The following is a 21,731-nucleotide window of genomic DNA, read 5'->3' as shown; positions in this document are numbered from 1 at the left end:
TGTCTTAAAGCACAGAAAGAGTAGTGAGGATGTGGAACAACATACCAGAAGAGGTGGTATTAGGTAATTGCAGTGGACACCTTTAAAATGGTCTGGATGTTTTTGAGCTCAATGTAATATATAAGTCTGCTGATGTCAGCTTAGAGAGTGATGCCAGCTGGAATGTGAATGCCATTTGGAGTTTGGAAAGACTTTTTAATTCTAGGGAATGTGTCACTGTTTTGTATAGCATCAATGAGGCTCACTCATAAAATGCATAATTGACCAACATTGATATATTAAAATTCTTTAATACCCCACAAGTGGGGTCTATGCGCAAACAACCAATCCGAGTGGCTTCCTCATTGCTCTAGCCAATCAGAGCAAAACCGCTCTTGATTGGTAAGTTACAGACAGGCCTCTGGTCTGTCATTCCTGTTGCAGCTCTGCAAGGAGCAAGTTTTCCATCGACCATGAGGTTCTCTTCTACATTTTTTAACCATCGAATTGCCACAGATGAAAGAAGGAAAATGGAAAAGAAGAAAGAAGAAGGACATGAAAGAACAGCCCTAAGGATTTAGGAGTACATAAAAGTGGAGGATGAGGGATTGGGGGAGTGTTGGGTTAAAATAAAGGACTTCAATTACAGTGTGGGGTGGTATGTACAAGTCATAAGCTAAAAGGTGGACAACCCTTTTAAATCTTACTGTGCACTCACATTTCCTTCCTCACACATCGTTCCATTCTGCACCAATCCGGCGGGAGCCATAACCCCACGGCATTTTGAAAATGATGCAACAGAAGCATAAACACTGGGAGTGTCACTACCTCCAAAGCAGAACAGTATTCCACACTTTGTATCCCTGTGGAAAGACAGATAACAAACACTCACCCTGTTACTATTTGTAATCCAGATCTGGGGGTAAATGTATCAAGCTGAGAGTTTTCCGGCGGGTTTGAAAAACCAATCAGATTCTTGCTATCATTTATTTAGTACATTCTACAAAATGACAGCTAGAATCTGATTGGTTGCTATAGGCAACATCTCCACTTTTCAAACCCGCCGGAAAACTCTCAGCTTGATACATTTACCCCCAGATGGGCAACAGACAGGATATCATAGGTCATTAGATCTAAACCCTATGTGATCCTGATAATCTGCAGATCAGTGAATATTCATTTGAAAGACAGGGGCAATTTAGTACTTACCTGGCTGCACATGCTATAAATTTGCCCTCCAAGACCTGGCAGTGCCCGTAGTTCAGGCCTTTTGAATTTACACTGAAACAAGAGTCCTCTGCCACCGCAGCACCTATGTCAGAAAAGGTGATTTTAGTGATTTTTAATACCAAGAGCTTCTCAGTTTCTAAACAGAGCTATGAAATGTAATTGATAATGCAGTAACCAGAGGTACAAACTGGATGTCTATGGAACTTCACTGCCTCATTGTATATAGATACAGAAATTATACGGTTTCCAAATATCTAGTCTACATATACAATGGACACACAAAAATATGGATACCAAATACAAATATGCAAAATAACGTTTGTGTAGATCCTGAGGAAGGGCAGTGTATGAAGCACAGCATTATGGGAAAGGTTGGACATGGCATGTAAGATCTAGTAGGCAAAAGTAGAAAGGTTTTGTATTGGGGCGATTTCATGAGCTTCCTTTCACCTATGGGAATGAAGGATTTAGGTTGTAGTATAATCTGTCCGACTCAGGACCTGTGTGCTTGTTTATGTGGAATAATATTAGGTCTGAGGGCTAGATTTACTAAGCTGCGGGTTTGAAAAGTGGGGATGTTGCTTATAGCAACCAATCAGATTCTAGCTTTCATTTATTTAGTACCTTCTAAAAAATGACAGCTAGAATCTGATTGGTTGCTATAGGCAACATCCTCACTTTTTCAAACCCGCAGCTTAGTAAATCTAGCCCTGAGAGTCAGAAGTGGTCGGGTGTCAGTTTATTATTATTTTTATAATTTAATGCTGCAATACCATATGCAGAAATTATTTTACCCACTTGCCCATTCCCCTCTCTGGAACATGGGGAAAAACTGTTGCATGTATTATTGAACCGCAACTCAATGTAGCTCACCAGCTTTAAATGGCGGCTGAGTGAGGTTACAGCAGGAGGACCAATCACAAATCTAAATCCAGAGACCGACCGGGCCTGTATGAGAAATGGAGGAGCCCCAGGAAAACAGCTGAATAGAGCAGCCCCCGGGGCTCTGGTTATTGGGAATGTAAGCTTCAATGAGACAAAGACCTTATGTGAGTGAGTGTACATATTCGCTGTACAGTGCTGAGTAAAATGGTGGTGCTATATAAACGATAATAATTAAGGATTAGTACAGATTTCATATGCAAGCATCATCACATCAGCTTCTACAAAGCTTTAGTCAGTTAAAGTAATTTATGACAGAGTAGAAATGACAGCATAGAAACGTGGATTCACAGCGCAAATGCCATTTAACACATCACGCACTTATTTTGCATATTTTTGTGCAATTGCGACCCACTTATCATGTGAAAATGGAGGGGATGTAGAATGCTGCTCCTACTGATAAGAGGCGCTCAGCGGATCGGGAATTGCTTGCTGAATGTGCGCTATGCACAGGAATGCGCCTCAGTCTACATGACAAACAAGATTTTGGGTTGCAGAACTAGATATTTAAATTAGCCTTAAAGGGGCGGTTCTACAGGTTTGGTGTTTTGCTACAGAGCCTGTTCCTCCTTCATAAAATGGCCCGATTGTAAACACATGCTCGGAGGTGGCGGAAACAGGGCGTGGGCTATATTATTAACGGGACACCCGTTGCATCAACCAGGTGCGCTGTATAGAGCACATTTTATGCAAATAGATACCAATGTAGAATAACATTCAAATGCACAAATTTAAATCATGTAATAAAGACAGACCCAACACCCCCCCTTACTCATCATTTATTTAGGGTAGGAAGACGCCTCAGAGAAGCAATATTTTAGAAGAAAAACGGAAAACGGAAAAAGAATGAATGGGAGGTGCTAAAATGTGTACAGAAAGGACTTTAAAGTGATGTTTTTACTTAATACATCAAGTGCATTTCAATCTACCCACGAAATCCCACAAATGGCCGCACATTTGCACGTGGGCGCTTCCCCAACACAACACGTATCTATTCATTGTCCTAGGTGGATAAACAGGATTTTGCTCACAATTAAATGCACTAAGCGTCAGCATATTTAGTTGTTACCAAATTATCCTTTGTGCCACGCTTAAGGCATTATTTCTAATACACTGTACTATTCCCTTCATGGGTATGGACTGACACTCAAGGGCACAGATAACTAACTTGGGGGTCTCATGCTGGGAGTTGTAGTCCCACAATAGCTTGTTTTCCCAAACAGATATGTAGTTTAACAACTGGAAAGCCACAGGTTGTCTACCCCTGCCCTAGGGTCACACAGCACACATATTGGGGTTCACTTACTTGATCCCCACATTTCAGAACACTGGCCTTGCATCATTGGGCACTTCCCGTTGTAGCAGACCCCTCGGCCATCGTTGCACGGGCGGCCATTGTATATGAAGCGATCAGTAGTGCAGACTGGAGATTTTCCGTCACACATATCTGCCAGGTCACAGTCATCTTTCGCCGGTCTGCACACTGTTCCTGCTTTCTTGATCTGCAAAGAGACAAGAGATGGAAGCGGTAAGCCGAGATACCACTGATTGCATGCATATCGTCAGACCTGCACCTATGGCATCAGGTGATTATATTACATGGAACAATAATATTACAGATATTAATTAGAAAAACATCAGATTTTACAGTCAGACTCTGATCCAGTAACTTAAATTGTACTTTCGGCAGGGTGTTGTGAATCCTAGAAGGAGACCACTAAAAATTACTATCCACATTTTCCACACTTTCACAGAAATTGAGATGTGCTATTTTATTTATATTTGCTGTGGAGTGCAAGTGGTCAGCCATTTCTGCAGTGTCCTTCAGTTGGATTACTGACAGGAAGCTTGCGGTGTACAGGAAATGTCTCGCTCTCCACACCTCCACAATTACAACTATATTTCAAAGATCTTCAATTTTGATAAGATCCTGGAACTTTATATTTTAGAAAATGTTGTTCATGTCTGTGTGTGTGTGTGGGGGGGGGGGGTGATTTGCACACCAACATACAACATTTTAATTTTGCTTTACAGGATGAGATTATTTAAATGACATAAAGGAGTGGAAAGGACATATTTCCTACAGATTTGCCAGATTGGATGAAGATACTGTGGAAGGCAGTTCAGAATTGGTAGAGTTGGATGACACTGCTTCCTCTAGCAACCAGGGGAAACGTCTCTCCAGCATAGAGGGGACCAAAGTTACTCAGGGACCCAGGCAGATTGTGGTGGTAGGGGGTTCAATTATTAGGAAGGTAGATAGGACAATCTGTTACCGGGACCATGCATGCCGAACAGTGTGTTGTCTCCCGGGTGCTTGGGCTCGGCATCTTGCTGATCGGGTGGACAGATTGTTGGGAGGGGCTGGGAATGACCCGGCGGTTTTGGTGCATGTTGGCACCAATGACCGAGTTAGAGGAAGAAGGGGTGTCCTAAAGAATGATTTCAGGGACATAGGTCGCAAACTTAAGGCAAGGACATCTAAGATAGTATTTTCAGAAATACTATCTGAATAGCCACGCGCTAGTCCAGGGAGGCAGCGGGAGATTAGGGAGGTTAATGCGTGGCTAAAAGATTAGTGTAGGAAGGAGGGTTTTGGATTCTTAGAGCACTGGGCTGATTTCTTGGTCAGTTGCCATCTTTATTGTCGTGATGGATTGCACCTGAATGAGGAGGGGGCTGCAGTGCTAGAGGAGAGGATGGTTAGAAGGTTGGAGGAGATTTTAAACTAGGCTGCGGGGGGGAGGAGCAAGCAAGTATTTATGGGATAGACATTAAGAGTGGTAAGGAGGAATTTAACAAGAGTCAATGGGGTGGAGACGGGGGAAAGGGAAGCATAGTCGTCAAGGAGAGGCCCTTGTCAAAGCAAAAAGAAATACCTAAGGGAGGCAATAGACTTAATTGTATGCTTGCAAATGCAAGAAGTCTGACAGGTAAAATGGGGGAGTTAGAACTAGTAGCAATGAATGAGCAGTGTGATATTATAGGTATTACAGAGACCTGGTGACTGGGCAGTTAACTTAGAAGGCTATTCTCTCTTCAGGAAGGATAGGGTAAATAAAAGGGGAGGAGGAGTATGTCTTTATATTAAGCCAGAGTTAAAACCAAGTATTCAGGAAGTTATTTACGAGAATATTGGTGATAATATAGAGGCATTGTGGGTGGAAATATCCAGTGGAGTAAAAAGTTAGAGAAGTTGCTATAAACCAAATTGAAAAGGCTACACCACTAGCTCTAGATTTAATTATGGGGGAATTTAATTATCCGAACATTGATTGGAGTACTGAGACATGCGGTACAGCTAGGGGAAATAGGTTTCTGAGCACGCTAAAAGACCATTATATTTCCCAATTAGTAGAGGAACCAACTATGAACTATACTGAACCTAGTATTAACAAATAATGTGGATGTAATATCAAATATTCAAGTAAGAGAACACTTGGGAAACAGTGATCATAATATGGTCTCATTTGAAATTAGTTTCCATAAGCAACATTATAAGGGATCAACTAGGACTTTAAACTTTAGATTGGCAAATTTTTATATTCTAAATGAGTCTATAAAGTGCATAGACTGGGACAAAGTTTTTGAAGGTAAGAATATGGAACAAAAGTAGGCTGTCTTTAAAATGTTGTTGGAAACATACACGTATAGGTTCATTCCTATAGGGAAATAAATGTAAAGAATTAAGTCTAAACCAATGTGGCTAAATAAAAAGGTAAGGGAAGAAATGCAAAGGAAGAAGCGTGCGTTTAAATTGTTTAAGTCTGAAGTGTTTGAGGAGTCTTTCCGTAGGTACAAGGAATGTAATAAAATATGCAAAAAGGAAATTAGATTGGCTAAATAAGAAAATGAAAGGCACGTTGCAAAAGAAAGTAAGACAAACCCCCAAAAGTTGTTTTAAGTATATAAATGGCAAAAGTATTAAAAAAAGATAATATAGAACCCTTAAGAAGTGAGATGGGTGAAATGAGAAATGATAATAAGGAAAAAGCAGAGGTATTAAACACTTTCTTTTCTTCAGTATTTACTAGAGAGGAACAAATGGTAGAAATAATACATTAAAACGGAAATGAAACATACAATTAATAAATACTTGACAAAGGAAGAAGTCCAAAGGCGACTGAAGAATGTTAAGATAAATAAAGCTCTAGGTCCAGATGGCATACACCCAAGGGTTCCTATGGAGCTAAAATCAGAAATAGCTAGACCGCTTTTCTTAATTTTCATAGATTCAATCTCATAAGGCTCAGTACCAAGGGATTGGAGAATAGTAGATGTGGTGCCATTGTTTAAAAAGGGGACGAGGTCACAACCAGGGAATTATAGACCTGTAAGCCTGACATCAATAGTGGGGAAACTACTGCAAGGTATATTAAGGGACAGTATTCAGGATTACTTGGTGCGCAATAAGATTATTAGTGGGAATCAACATGGATTTGTGAAGGATAGGTCATGTCAAACTAATCTAATTAGTTTCTACGAGGAAGTTAGTGGGAACTTAGACCAGGGCAGCACAGTAGATGTGGTCTACTTAGATTTTGCAAAGGCCTTTGATACAGTGCCACACAAGAGGTTGGCTTACAAAATAAGGTAACTGGGTCTAGGAAACTGGTTAGAGAATAGGGAACAGAGAGTTGTAATAAATGGAACATTTCCTAATTGGTCAAAAGTTTCAAGTGGAGTACCTCAAGGTTCCGTGCTGGGGCCAGGCCTTTTTAATCTATTTATTAATGACCTTGGTGATGGTTTAGAGCAGTGGTCAGGGAACAGGGGTAAATTACCCCAAATGGGGTAAAAATGAAATTCCTGGGGGTAATGCTGCCTATTCACATGCTGTCAGTTGGATTGTAGACCCCTTTAAATGTGACATTGCTGTTGTACCAGAAGAGCCTCATGGGTTGGCAGAGGCACTTCTTGAGCTTCGATGCAATAATGAAGCACGTATTGCATTTGAAAACAAAGCAGATCTGTCATATTTTTGGATGTCAACAGCTGCAAAGGCATCAAAATTGCACATGAGGAGGCAGTCAAAAAGTTGCTGCCTTTTGCAACAACCTACAGGGCCATCTTTTCCATTGGGCATGATGGGCAGGTGCCCGGGGGCCCCACAGGCAAGGGGGCCCCATAGACAGGGCTCTTAAGTAAAATAATCCTGCAAAAAAAAAAAAAAAAAAAAAAAAAAATCCTGCAAATATATCTATATCTATCTATCTATCTATCTATCTATCTATCTATCTATCTATCTATATCTATAAATATATATATATATATATATATATATATATATCTATACCTATATCTATACCTCTATATATGTGTATCATATATAGATATATATATCTATATATATATATAAATATATATATATAGATATATATATCTATATATATATATATATATATATATATATATATATATATCTATATATGATACACATATATAGAGGTAGGGGCCCCGCTGCACTGCTTTGCCCGGGGGCCCATAATGTTGTTAAGGTGGCCCTGACAACCTACCTTTGCAAACAAGGATTTTCCACTCTAACGAACATTAAAACAAAGCTGAGAAACCGATTGGATGCTGAAGACTGTATCCAAATTGCTCTGACGTCAAAATGCCCCAATATTGATGCTCTCGTATCAAAAATGAAGCAACATCATTTCTCCAAAACCTGAAGTTTTGAAGTTGAAGCTTTCAAAGAAATTTTGAATAGATTCAATAAAATTTTGAATTCCAAATAATTAATAATATATGATTTCCTTCCTTTCAAATCAAGGGGGTAACGTCGTCGTATCTAAATATATTTGGGGGTAAAAGGTAAAAAAGTTCCCTGACCCCTGGTTTAGAGAGTTTCCATTTTTGCAGATGACACTGAACTCTGTAAGGTAATAAAATCAGAGCAATATGTAGCTTATCTACAGAGGGACTAAACTGGAGGATTGGGCGGCCAAATGGAATATGAGGTTTAACACAGATAAATGTAAGGTTATGCATTTAGGGATCAAAAACAAGAACGCAATCTATAAATTAAATGGAAGTAATTTAGGAGAATCCATAATGGAAAAGGATTTGGGAGTGTTCGTGGACAGTAGACTTAGTAATAGTGCTCAATGTCAAGCAGCAGCTGCAAGGGCAAATAAAGTATTGGCAGGCGTAAAAAGGGGCATAGATGCAAGGGAAGACAGTGCAATTATTGCCACTGTATAAATCGTTGGTAAGACCTTATCTTGAATATGCAGTATAGTTCTGGGCACCACTCTATAAAAAAGATATTTTGGAACTAGAAAGGGTTCAGAGAATGGCGACAAAATTGATAAAGGTTATGGAGTCATTAAGTTAAGGTTAGCCAGTTTAGGCATGTTTACTTTAGAAAAGCAGGTGTCTAAGAGGAGATATGATTCAATGTACAAATACATTAAGGGTCAATACAAAGAACTTCATGGAAACTTTTTATCCCAAGAACTATACACAGGACACGTGGTCACCCCCTAAGGTTAGAGGAGAGGAAGTTTCACAACCAGCAAAGGAAGGGGTTCTTTACAGTAAGGGCAGTCAAGATATGGAATTCATTGCCAGGGAAGGTTGTGATGGCAGATTCAATAGATATGTTTAAGAAAGGGTTAGACATATTTTTAGCGGAAAAGAGTATCCAGGGATATGACTGTTAATTAAAATGAAGGATAGCAGTGGATATAGGGTAAAAATAGGACTGCAATATTGGGTCTGGGGGGATTTTTCCCAATTGAAACAGATTGGTGGTTGTTTAATCTGGACCAATTGCAAATATAAGTGAGGGATCGCAGGATCAAGGTTGAAATTGATGGACTGTTGTCTTTTTTTCAACCTCATCAACTATGTTACTATGTTATTATGTATGTTACATTTGGAGGATGCATACATTTTTTGTTCCTGCAAAATTTAAAATTGATTGTATACTCTAAATGGAAAGCATTTTGCAAATTCCAGTCACACTTCTGTGGGAAAGGCACATTTGGAGGTGCACTTCAAGCAATGTAATAATAAGCTTCATATATATATATATATATATATATATATATATATATATATATATATATATATAAAAGTGGCAGCCCAAATATCCCCTCTCATGATTAAAGACATTAAAGATAAAAAGAGACGTATTTTAGGAGAAAGAAGTAAATGTATAAATGAATGAAGTATGCTCCCCAACAACACACATAAAGGGGATCTGCCAGAGACACTGAACACTGGGCTCCAGGTAAGTAATTTTTTGTAGTTGAGGTTTACTATAAAAATTAAGTTTTTGGTGGAATATCATGTTTTGGGTGGAATTATACTTTAAAGTGACATTTTTACTATTTTTACCATACACATTTTCCAGGTTATCTGCAAGCCTGGAAATGTAGGTGCAGGTGAACTTTACCGGTTGTTTCCACCAGTAGGTACATACTTGCCAACTCTCCCAAAATGTCCAGAAGACTCCCGAATTCTGGGTAGGTCTCCCGGACTCCCGGGAGAGCAAGCCATTCTCCTGCATTCTGCCCACTTCCTAGTGAAATGGGCTGGATGAGAGCCTCCATGACACGATTTGCGGTGACTGTATTTTTTCTAATGGTACTAGATAGGAATCTTGCACTATATATATATATATATATATATACATTTGGATTCATTAAATAATTGCACAGACACCGTTATATATGGAGTCTGTTTATATGGATTTGGATCATGAACATATTAGATTAAATAGTTATGTATTGCTATATATGGCTGATGGAGGCCAAATATCCGTTTAACATGACGAACCAGATATGACAAATGAAGTTATAAGAAACTGTTATGATTTACAAATCGATTTGAATGTCTGTTAATATCTATGGATAGGTTTTAAATGTTCTAAAAGTAATTTGTAGTTTTATGTATACTTTGTTTTAATTGCAATTTTAAATGCATTACTATGATCACATGTTGCTGAGATCAGCTGACCCATTTTGGACTACCGGTATATAAGGAAGTTATTTTTTCATTCGTATTCATTCACATGTATTTTGTGTTTAGGCAAAACAAAAAAAGCTCAAACCCCAAAGCAAAGCATCCTTCTTCAAACTTCTAGTAATTTCATATATATTCACCAATGTGAACAGAACATTTATGTTATGCTAAAAAAACATTCAGATATTTGCAGTTATACGCTTCAAGTGATGCAAGATAGGGAAGTCTAGCCTCTAAAAAAAGTTTCTAAACAAAAATCAGCTTTCAGTATGTATAATTTGATAATATTAACATACAGGGGTTTAAATGTTCTGCAATTCTTCTGTGCACATAGAGAGATAATCCTGATTTGTAAAGTGGCAGTAACTGGACACTAGAAATTAGCTTTTGAATTTCAGCTTGTTTTTATTAAATCTGACAGTGACTGACCTCTATGTATAACTGAATTGGTCTACTGGTAAATTGGTTTAAAATTCGCAAGAATGAAATAAACCCTCACGGTTTACTTAATTCAGTGTCATTTTAAGATTGTTACAGCCACAATGGGAAAAGGGATGGTGTATATTACTCTTTAGAATGGTAACCTCAAACTTTTTTAAAAAGTTTTATTAAATCCTGTGCTATTATCTCTAATTTCTCAAGTCATTTTTTTAGAAAATATTTAATGACAAATCTAACACTGGTTTTTGTGAACTGAGGCCAGTATGTTATACAATTGAGTGTATATTTCTATACTCTGTAGCATATATGGGATTTGCGCACATATGACATTGTCCTGCTCTGTTACTGAGGAGAATGGCAGTGTAGGGTCCGGTGTCTATTGGTAAAGGTGCAATATATTATACAAGGTACCACTTACCTTACAGTTGTCACAACATTCCCCTGTTGCACACTGCACGCTGGCCTTGAACTTACATGTGGCAGCATTACAGCAAGGGTTGGTACATTCCTGCAACACAATAAATACACACTTAGCCAAGTCTACTACTGTAAGGAAGGCAAACTGAAAGTAACAAGGTAACATGGGCACCGCTCACAAACCTCTCAGCTGTGGGCGAGAACCAATCACATATAAATGCCCAAATCAATTGATAAGTATTGTAATTGTGAGATTTAAACGCAAACAATCTGATCAAAAACATTCAGATTAAAAGCCATCTGACTGTAACGTGTGTCTCAATTCAATATTGTTGTGATTTATACAAATGCACTTGATCACTTGGAGCCTTCTCTACCCACACCCCCCAAAAAAATTACTTAACGTACAAATGAACATCTGCTTGTAAACAAATTTATAACACAGGGCTACATGCTGTGCTGGGCAGATCATACACTCCCAGGATCACACTGTCCTGTTATGTCTCACTTGCTGTAGTGGTAACTCATTTTGGTAATATAAAAATGCAATTAACTAGTGACGGACCACTAGACTAGGATGCATGATTATGAAATCTATATTGTCATCTCTACAGGATGCCTATGTTTTTAGAGTGCATATAAACAGCAGCAAATCAAAATGACTTTGGGCCCTGTACATGAAGTGCTTTTATTGTTTTTCAGCCGCACTATTACCTAGTAAGATGTGGTAATGTACGGGCTTCCCTCTCCCCTCCCCCAAGGTTGGCTTTTTCCTGGGGCTCTTCCGTTCCTCTTATTACCCGGGCGAGAGATTGCAGCAGTGAATAGTACTATTGCCCACACACCAGCACTCCACCTCCATTTAAAGGTGGTTGACAAAATTAATATGCTGGCTCTCTGTTATATAGAACTGGCAGAACCCTTGGGACAGCAACTGCATGTAGCAGCCCCCAGGGACCCAACACAGCTAACTCTTATACCCCATATGACAGTACTTAATACTCAGAGGGGTTTCTCATGAGCACCGATTGGTTGCTTGGTATCTGCCAAAGATTGGCCCTCTGCCATATTAATACTAACCAATCATACCATAGAGTGTCACCCCTGCACAGCATCCTAACTGATGTGAAAGCCAACCTGATAGACACAACATTGACTGTTCATTGTCAATATTGTATCAATTAAGCAATACACTATATTTATATTTTCGTAAGGATTATCAGTGTGTCCAATTCAGTTCTCTTCAGTATTCAGCTGAAAAGGGTCAAAAGTTGACATGTTCTGAATAGATGTATTCTAAGGCTAGGTACACACTACATGGTTTTCAACTGATTATTGGGTCAATCGGACGAAAAACAACCGTTCAGCCTGATTACGCATTAGTGTGTGCACTGAAATGATGAACAATTGTCATCCCAAAGCACATGAAATCATTGATTGAGATTTTCAAACTGACCTGTAAATCTCATTTAATAATGGAACAATGTTGTTCCAATTCTGCAGTGTGTATGCACTCAGGATCAGGATCTCCATAGGGCTTATAGAGTCATGGTCTTTTCAGCCGACGGATGTGACAGTCAAAGAGCACAGATCTAAATGTAAATCTTGTAAAACGTGTATATAGTGTGTACACATGAATCGGCATGCTGATCGGGATATTTTTTTTTATCAGTCGTTGGTAAAGTTGTTATAGATAACACATCGGGAGAAAATGTCTGGAAAAAACTGGACAAACTTCTCTTCCCTTAGGCTTAAGTAAAGTCTACTATCTAATGAATCTATCTGGCAACATGTGACAACATCCTCAGTCATTACCTGCACTGTGCCGCAGTCACAATCTTCCCCCAGCTCAGTGAATTTATTTCCACACAAAGCCGGAGATTGAATTTGCTTTTTGGACGGCTCGTCTCTCATGCATGCTGGCATGCGACTGAAGATAAAGTCCTGGAAGTTGCTTTGACTGCAGGAGCTGAATAGCCGCGGAGTGTTATAGCTGTGGGGAGAAAAATGTGAAAAAGTGCAGGGATTTTACAGACAGACAATCTACAAGGCTACATACATGATACATTGCCAGGGTATGTGTGCGTTGAATGGATAAGACTAAATAATTGGTGTGCATGTACAAAATGCATTTCAGTACTTACATGATATGCATGAACCATTAAAAGTTCACCATTTTTAAATAATGCCCTTATTGATAATTAATAACACGGATTTGTATAATCTTATCTTTTGCCTTCAGGTTGAAAAATAGCATTTACGCTCATCAGCAGTGCCAATGGCTATCTGTGTTGCCCACTGTAACTACACTGGTCCAGCAAATAACAGATCCTCAGGTCACTGTCTGCCAATTCCAAAGAATTAAAACAGATGGAATTATGCGCCACATTCTATCATTTCTACTATTTTATTGGATAAAATATATCCATCTATTAACATTTATCAATTTCAATTTGATTTTTCAGGGACTTTCAATCAGAGCCGGATCCGGATCCTGTAGGACCATAGACATGATGCTAAGCTACATTATGTGGTGTATATAGGAAACCTCGAGCTAATGATCCCACCTCAGACTGGGCGCCATGATGCAGGAGTCCGCAGTGCAGATGCAGTTGTTTGAGTCATGATTCATGCCTAAGTTGTGTCCCATCTCATGGGCAATTGTGGCCCCAACACTGATGGACTGCTTACTGTGGTCCTAGGATGGGAGGAGAGTGTTGGACAGGATCAAACAATGGTCACTATTTACTGATTACGGTCCTCTATGCATTAAAAAAAATAAAGTTGTTTTGCTTTGTTCTTTTAAGTACACTTGTTGCAATAAGATTATTTATATATATATATATATATATATATATATATATATATATATATATATATATATATACACACATATGTATAAACATTATACTAACACCCTCAATTGACAGCTACTTATCTTGTGAGTCCTATCTACTTCTAGCTTGAGTCAAAGCAACTTGTCAGTCTCACAATAAATAAATCCAATAGGTCTCGTGGGTGGTGATGCCTGACATCAACAGGATTGGTGCTAGCATTGATCTTTTCCCTATTTGCAAGCTTGATACACCCTTGGTTGTTATTGTAGAACACGGAGAATTGTTGCCAGCTGGCACAACCCAACCATCTCTTGGCTAGCTTACGTTGCTGAAACATATTTGGTTACTGTACATAATTCAACAGACACTTGCTTGATACTGAACCAGCATGATTGGAACAGTGGTTAGCATTGTTGTTTCACAGTGTGGGGGTTATGGGTTCAATTCCCACCATGGCACTATCATGTTTGCCTGTGTTTCCTTCAAGTACAGACAAAAATGGACCCTATTGTTTGTGGGGTAGGGATGATTCCATAGAATAGCAGCTGAGAGTACCCAAGAGGGCTGCTTCACTCTATGCAAAAATGTAAATTGTTTTGAGTCCTATAGGGAGCAAGATGCTATAAAAATAAATGGTATTATTATTACTACTATTATTGTCCACTAATTCAAACACACAATTAATCGTTAACTTGCGATGACCAGCTCTTCCTCTCTGTGGATCTGGATTCCAACATCTCTCAGGTCTCTGACTTCAAAGTGTTTGTTGAGTACTTTACTTCATTTTGTCATCTGTCTTTTTTGTATAAAAGGTCATCTACATTTCTCATCTTTATACTAGCAGTACAACCATTGATAAGCTTGAGTTCGTACAAATCCTTCCTGTAAAAAATAAGCTGGTTCCTCTTAGAGTTCCATGGTGGATTACTGGAGTCCATCATGTGAGCTTTGTAACTTTCAAAGTGGTCTTCTTTTTTGGAATATCCTTCAGGTTGTTCCTTCTAGCTTTCCACTTCCATGTCACCATTGAGGAAGCCCAGTTTAATGTCATGATGTCTCACTTTCATCTTCCATGCAGCTGCCACTGCCATTAGTGGCATCATAATATTCACCATATTTTTTTTCCAAACATCCCTACAACTAATTGTGCCTTCAATCTGTTGCTTTCAGAGTTGTACTTTGTCTTAAATCCCCATTGTCATCAAAGTGCATGCTTGTCTGGTGGTGACTGTTCTTCCCCAGCAGCTTTATTCCACTTCTGCTTCTTGTGGATAAAGAGTCTCCTTCCATGATTATAGGTGTGTGGCTGTTTAAACTCTACAGGGCAGTTTAACTGGAATCATCTCGTATATTTTTTAACTGAAGGTAGAGGTGATACTGCTCTCTCTCCTTCTTTCTGATAGAGGGATTGCCTACTTTGAATTCAACGCCACGTGGCTCCTTTTCCTGTGTTTCAGATTAAAGCACCATGAAAAATTAGGTGTGTTTTACATACAAATTACTGTGCAAACAATAAGAAAAATGTTGGTGCTTACCCACTTCCCCTTGTTTTTTTTCTTCAGGCTGCTATTAATGATTTATGATTCCGGACAACTATGGCAACAACAGTCACATGGCACATGATGTAGTGAGCAGAGAGGCATTGAAATGCCTCTCTGAGCTTTGTCTGCACTTTGAAATCCCCCCCCCCCTCCGTCATCACATGATATTTTGACAGACTGTGTCTGACAGTCCTTTTTGTTTGCCAACCAGAGAGCTTTTGAAAAGGAGATAATTAATTGTATGAGGACTGCTGAGAAAAATGATTATCACATGAATGCTATTTAAAGAAGGAAACTAATAAACTATGTGGGACTGTGGCTTTAATTTCAGTGGTAAGACGAAAAAACTTTCAAACTCTTGCTCACAGGATGTGGCTTCACTTTAGCTGGAAGAGCAGATAATACTGCATACAGAGAGACGACCTTATAATTGACTTACAACACCCCACAAAACATTTACATAAAAAGATTTGGTTACCACCAACTCCATACATGTGTGCTCATCTCAGCCAGAATTACTGCTGAATCTGCACCAAGCGATTTGCCTGATTATTTATATATGGAGTTATAAAACACAGCAATCTTACTAATGCTAAAAACTCTTGTCTAGTCAATGAACCGGTTCCCTTTTTCCTCCATGCTACAATTTCCCTTTTTCACCATAAATCCTCCATGATGCTGAAACTTGATAGGGACTAGACTAGGGATGAGCAAAATGGTTTGTCAAATGTCAGCTTCTACAAATTGAATTGTTTTGCTGCTGTCTGCAAAGTCTGCACTGAAAAAAAAAAAAGCATCTGACACCCACAAAATTTGCTGCTTACTTGGGCAATATTGGGCAATATATTCTCTGAGTTTCTCTGGTACTTCATCCTTGCTGTGAAGCAGGTGGACAAACGATGTATCTTGACCGATCATGAGCTGCTCTTCTGCTACTTTCCTGGTGGAAAGGCAGCCTCAATATCTGAAGTGTTACCATCCACTTTTATGACACTTTTCTGTCTGTTGAATATTTTGCATCATTAGCTGGTTCCTTTTATTTTTTGTAGCTCGAAAGCAGACCTTTAGGTGACCAGGTTTTTTGTATACAAAACATCCACACAATTTGCATTTCATTCCAATCTTGTAGCAACTCCCACATTTCCTTTGTAGTTTCACATTTGAAATGGGGAGATAGTACCATGTGTTTTTGATCCAATCATCTGGGAGTGAAGGAGGACTGGCCTCTTGTGGATATCTCCACATACCTTCCTAGGTGCCTTCACTAAACTGCCATGGCTGGTTTGTGGCACTGACCATTGTGAACTTTATGCAATTACTTTTAAGGCAATTTTTTTAAGCATCTGACTGGTCCTACAAAATCTTTCTAGCAGATAACTCATGACATTGTCCAGTCGTAGCAAAGTTAAAGAAGATGTTTTTATTATAGAGCAAAGTCCTGTCTTTTATGTTGTTGTTTTTTTTTAAAAACGTTATTAACAGCTTAACAAAACAGTACAGTAGTTTTTGTCGCAATAAGCATATAAATACACATTTTGTAACACTATTACATGCCATGCAGGCATTTGTAACATGAAACATTTACTTCCATGAATGTACGAATTGCAATACAAATGTAAAAACAAATTTTTCACTAAATAACTTGTCCCCACAGTGCCCCCTTTGTAGGAGGAAGCAGGGAGACCTCATAACAAGGTCAGAAACAAACAGTGACAAAATAAAGTGCAGAGTTGATGTTGTCCATCCATATTACCTCCTTGTAATCAGTGTGTGTGCAGATCCACTATGACTCTACAATAGCCTGCCACAGTAGTTATGTATCATTTATTTATATATAGTGCCACTAATTCCGCAGCGCTGTACAGAGAACTCACTCACATCAGTCCCTGCCCCATTGGAGATTACAGTCTAAATTCCCTAACACACACACACACACACACACACACACACACACTATGGTCAATTTAAGAGCAGCCAATTAACCTACCAGTATGTGGAAGGAGTCTGGAGCACCTGAAGAGAACCCCCACAAACATGGAGAGGACATACAAACTCCACACAGATAAGGCCATGATCAGGAAGGTAGAAGTGCTAACCACTAAGCCACCGTGCTGTAGACAACACTAGATAATACAAATTCCCTATGAACACCCTTCACACACTCAGACTATCCCTGCAGTGTCCAGTTCATTCATTAACAATAACACACTTACATGACTTGCAGCACAATGTAAGTAACAAGCAAATGAGAAACATGGAGAAGAGCCACCAAGTACAGACATTTACTGCAACAATTAAACAGTATAAATTATTCAAATTTCTACCTGCACAGAAGTGAACAATTTCCCCTTTCTCTAAATTATATTTAAACATAAGGAAAAATATTATAATTAAAAAAAAAACAGGAATGACATTTTTCAGTGAAGGCAGCTTGTACATCTGTAAAAGTTTACACTGATCCCTATTGAAGATGCAGTGTGCATACGGACTCTTTTCAAAAGCACCGTGATCTCTTATTGTTCTAGTGTATGTCAAATTATTATTTTATTTTGTCTCAGGCAACTTGAAAAGGAGAAAAAAAACATTTGTTTTATTGTTCATTCAAGCCTGGAGCAGTGGGCGTAACCGCACACTCACCTGAATTACACCTGTAGAGTGGGAATTACTACACATGGTGCCCACGTAGGCCAGCCCAACCGTAGGTCCGTCAAAGTCTGTGTTCCTGGGAGACAAACAGATTTGTGTGACCACAGGATGGCACATTTGATTTTCATAATCTTATAAATTCTCACATGATTCTCAAAATCACCTTACCATATGTGCTCTTACAGTGTATTCACAGTGAGGTGACTACAGTAGATCCTATATAATTAATAGACTCCATGAACTGTTGGAGACCGGTACACTTTGGGTCTGATGCAGAGTTACTTGTAAATCAGGCCTAATTTACGCTAAAGAAAAGTCACACGTAAAAATTGTATATTTGTACCCATATGCTGAGCCGTACGCATCTTACATCCGTATAGGTCTGCACCAGTAGCACACTTACGACCCACTTGTGTCTATATTTTTATCCATTTGTTTAATGTACAATAGCTATTAGGCATCAATAAAACTTTTTAAAAAAGTATAATACAGCAGAAACAGCTCCCTGTCTTGAATATGAAAAAATATATGTTTTGCTTAAACCCGCACACACAAAAGCATAATATATGCCAAGCGGTGACACCAGAGGTAGAACTAGTGAGCTGTGGGCCCCGGTGCAGGGAAGCAGGGAGGAGGGAACCAGGGCCCACAGTTCGCTAATTCCCCGTGCAGCGGCCCCCATTATCTCCATGGGCCCCTGTGCACCGCACCTGCTGCACCAATGGTAGTTCCGCCACTGGATGATGCACCAATCAGCATCAGTGGTGCAACTGTAAACAGCCAATCGGTTCACTAGTGCCGGAGACTGTCATCACCATCATCCACTATTTGCATCTACCCATGATAGGTGTCTTTGTTTTTTAAATGTATTTGAAAAAATGCTGTAGGGCAGATGAATAATAATAATAATAATAATAATAATAATAATAATAATAATAATAAGAAGAAGAAGAAGAAGAAGAAGAAGAAGAAGAAGAAGAAGAAGAAGAAGAACTTACGATAGGACATTTAGCCTGTAGATCCAAAACAACCACAGCTAAAATTCTGTACAATTTCCCCTTGTTTTTCCCCTCTTAAACTACAGCGAAAGTCATTTACAAATCACACCACAAAATACCTTAGTTATGCACCGTTGTGCCTCATTTGTCTGCCGAGCATACATCAGGCTTCAGATCTATGGAATCGTTAGGAGGTGCACTGTGCAAAATTGTAACTGCCCCATCAAAGTGCAACTTTTTCCTCTTTAGAACCACTCCTCTCCAATAAGGAGAGGAGTGGTTCTCCTAAAGACACTGCTACACTTTTGCCACACTCTGAGTAATGTAATACTACACCACACGAAATCACTACTTCTAATAAAACAGTCCCCATAAACAATGCAGATAAATGGATCTTCATTAAGAAGCATAAAATTATATAGAAAATGCAGTAAACCCTTCCTACATAATAAAATATTCTGACGAGAGTTTATTTTGAAAATAGCATGAATATACATAACCCCATGTTGGAAGAGGTGCTATTTATCTTTAAAAACCTACTTTAAATGCCTGAAAGACTTTATGACCAGCGCATTTCTCCTCTATTAAAAGAAATAAATGTATCCCAATATAGATATTCATTCATTCAAAATTCACCTTATGCTCAGCCATTGTCTATCTTAGGGAAGCTGACATTACTGTATAGTGAAGGGCTCAGTAAAAAATTGACCCCACAGTTTGAGTATTGAAATTAGTAGCCAAGGGGGCAGAAAAAAACAGAAGAGCCTTACGTTACAAACTGGGCATTGTCATGTGCTTGTCTCGGTAAAAGAACGTTCGTCCTCCATTTAGAGAAGCGTTCGAGATTCACTGAAGCAGAAGTGGCCACGTCAAACTGGTCTTTCTTATCCCAGATTTCAATGCCAATCAACGCCACAAATGTATTTATCGCTTTGTACACCTAGGTGAATAAGATGCCAAACAGTTATTTCCAACATACTTGTGCTAAAATCACCTTTGCTACTTAATCTACTTATGGGACCCAAGCCCGGGATCAATTATTTTATAGATACTAGGATAGATCTTGAGAGAAGTAACAGGTTCCTTAACAATAATGGTTACCTCTAAGATGAAGTGTTCAGGGAAACGTACATTAGGTTTTAGAGAAGAGGTGGAGGTTCTGAGCTCAGGAGTTTTAGTTTAGGATTCTATCGGTCCCACTTTATAGCAGTTTATTCTCTGCTCAGCCACAGAAATACTGCTTAAATCTATGTGTAGCAGAATATCCTGCAAATCATTTTTAGGATTGTCACTTACACGAGCTTCTTCATTAAAGCTGGTCCAGTTGTCCTAATACTATCTGATGTATTTAACCTACACAGATCTGCCACTAGCAGAAGTGAAATCCTATCACTACATATGAATTCTTCTAGTTAATCTAATTATAATCTAGGTCCCAAGCACTGCCACACATGTGAGTTCCTCACTAATCACTATATATCAACTTTATTTGCAAGTGTGAAATAACTGCCAACTATAACAATTGAGCTACAATGTACCCATTGTCTATTCAATGACATTATGGAACCTGTTTTGTTGCCAACCAAGGGGTTGCAGAAAACCCTGAATATTTCGGCTTGTAGGCAGCACATAAGGTTATTCCAAACTAGATCCAAAAGCATGACATTATATAGCCCTGTGTCCGTCTGTCATAAATGATCTTCAATTACTGCCAGCCAAGAATAAAAACCGCAACAGCCCACACAAGTGTACTGGGCCCATTCCGTCACTCAATGATTGGCTTGTAATAGTCTCTAAAGCCTCTATTGCCACCAAAGCTGCAAGGTGCACAGTTACTGTAACCCCAGCAACTGTATATTATTATTATTGGAGCGGAGAGGCTGACTGACACTCTGAGTCACATTATAACAAAAAAAATTGATAAGTCAGACCAAAGCAATCGAGCAGACAGCAAAGCCCAGATTTGCCAGATTTACGGTCCGGTTACATATGAGGTTTCAAGCGATTGCCTGAATATTTTGTTAATAGCCTTTTGGCTGTTTCGTTAATGATCCCAATTTACCACAGATCTCTTTATTAGACAATCTCCGTAAGAGCTTATACTTACACTTGTGAGTGCTGCTATTAGATGCTCCATATTAAAGCAATCTGTATTTTAGTTTATTGATCTTTTAATATGAAGTAAACTGGACAACTATGCATTACATATGCTGTAGACTGTGCCAGTTATCAGACTCAATTGCACCTGAACCTTGTACAAATATATACCGCAAAAGGTAATACATGAAACCAAAACAAGACAAACAAATCCAACAGAAATGGGAAGGCAGAAGAGGGGCTCCGCTTGTAGTGTTTACAGGACACCTGATCTCCTGCATAACTACAGAATGAGCCGGCTTTATTCGCTTGTCAATCTCTAACAATTATAGAAATGGTTGAAATGAAAGGGTGCAGCAACACCAATTCCACAGCGCACCTTGTGCATTAAAATCTTCCCCATCTGTAAGCAATTCAATCCAGGAACATCACAAAAACCGCACTCACATGGAGATACTGGACCTCAGTGGTTGATTCTGTGGCCAAATGAAAGTCATTCTATCCTCTGCACTTATCAATTGGAAAACTTGGGCCAATATAATGGATAAAGCTGGCCACACACGGACTAATCCTGCAACAGGATCAGTGACCACTTTTGGTTGATTAAATTGGATGAGATCTGGCCATTC

General features: G+C 39.0%; 1 protein-coding gene across 1 annotated transcript in view; it reads right to left on the bottom strand.

The window, feature by feature from the left end:
• The window catches only part of LOC142151488 (zinc metalloproteinase-disintegrin-like VLAIP-A), a 53,565-nt gene that overhangs the window by 8,739 nt on the left and 23,095 nt on the right, over positions 1 to 21,731 (bottom strand). Inside the window, exons 9-16 of the mRNA XM_075207192.1 lie at positions 19,776 to 19,945; positions 17,999 to 18,083; positions 13,551 to 13,681; positions 12,799 to 12,976; positions 10,985 to 11,074; positions 3,458 to 3,653; positions 1,189 to 1,291; positions 698 to 842 (exon numbers count right to left, since the gene is read on the bottom strand). Coding sequence (XP_075063293.1) covers positions 698 to 842; positions 1,189 to 1,291; positions 3,458 to 3,653; positions 10,985 to 11,074; positions 12,799 to 12,976; positions 13,551 to 13,681; positions 17,999 to 18,083; positions 19,776 to 19,945 — 1,098 coding nt within the window. The remainder of the gene's footprint in view (positions 1 to 697; positions 843 to 1,188; positions 1,292 to 3,457; positions 3,654 to 10,984; positions 11,075 to 12,798; positions 12,977 to 13,550; positions 13,682 to 17,998; positions 18,084 to 19,775; positions 19,946 to 21,731) is intronic.

This window comes from Mixophyes fleayi, chromosome 4 (genome assembly GCF_038048845.1).
Source record: "Mixophyes fleayi isolate aMixFle1 chromosome 4, aMixFle1.hap1, whole genome shotgun sequence".
NCBI lineage: Eukaryota > Metazoa > Chordata > Amphibia > Anura > Limnodynastidae > Mixophyes > Mixophyes fleayi.
Note: the sequence above shows the minus strand (reverse complement) of the source record. Positions and strands in the feature narration are given on the sequence as shown.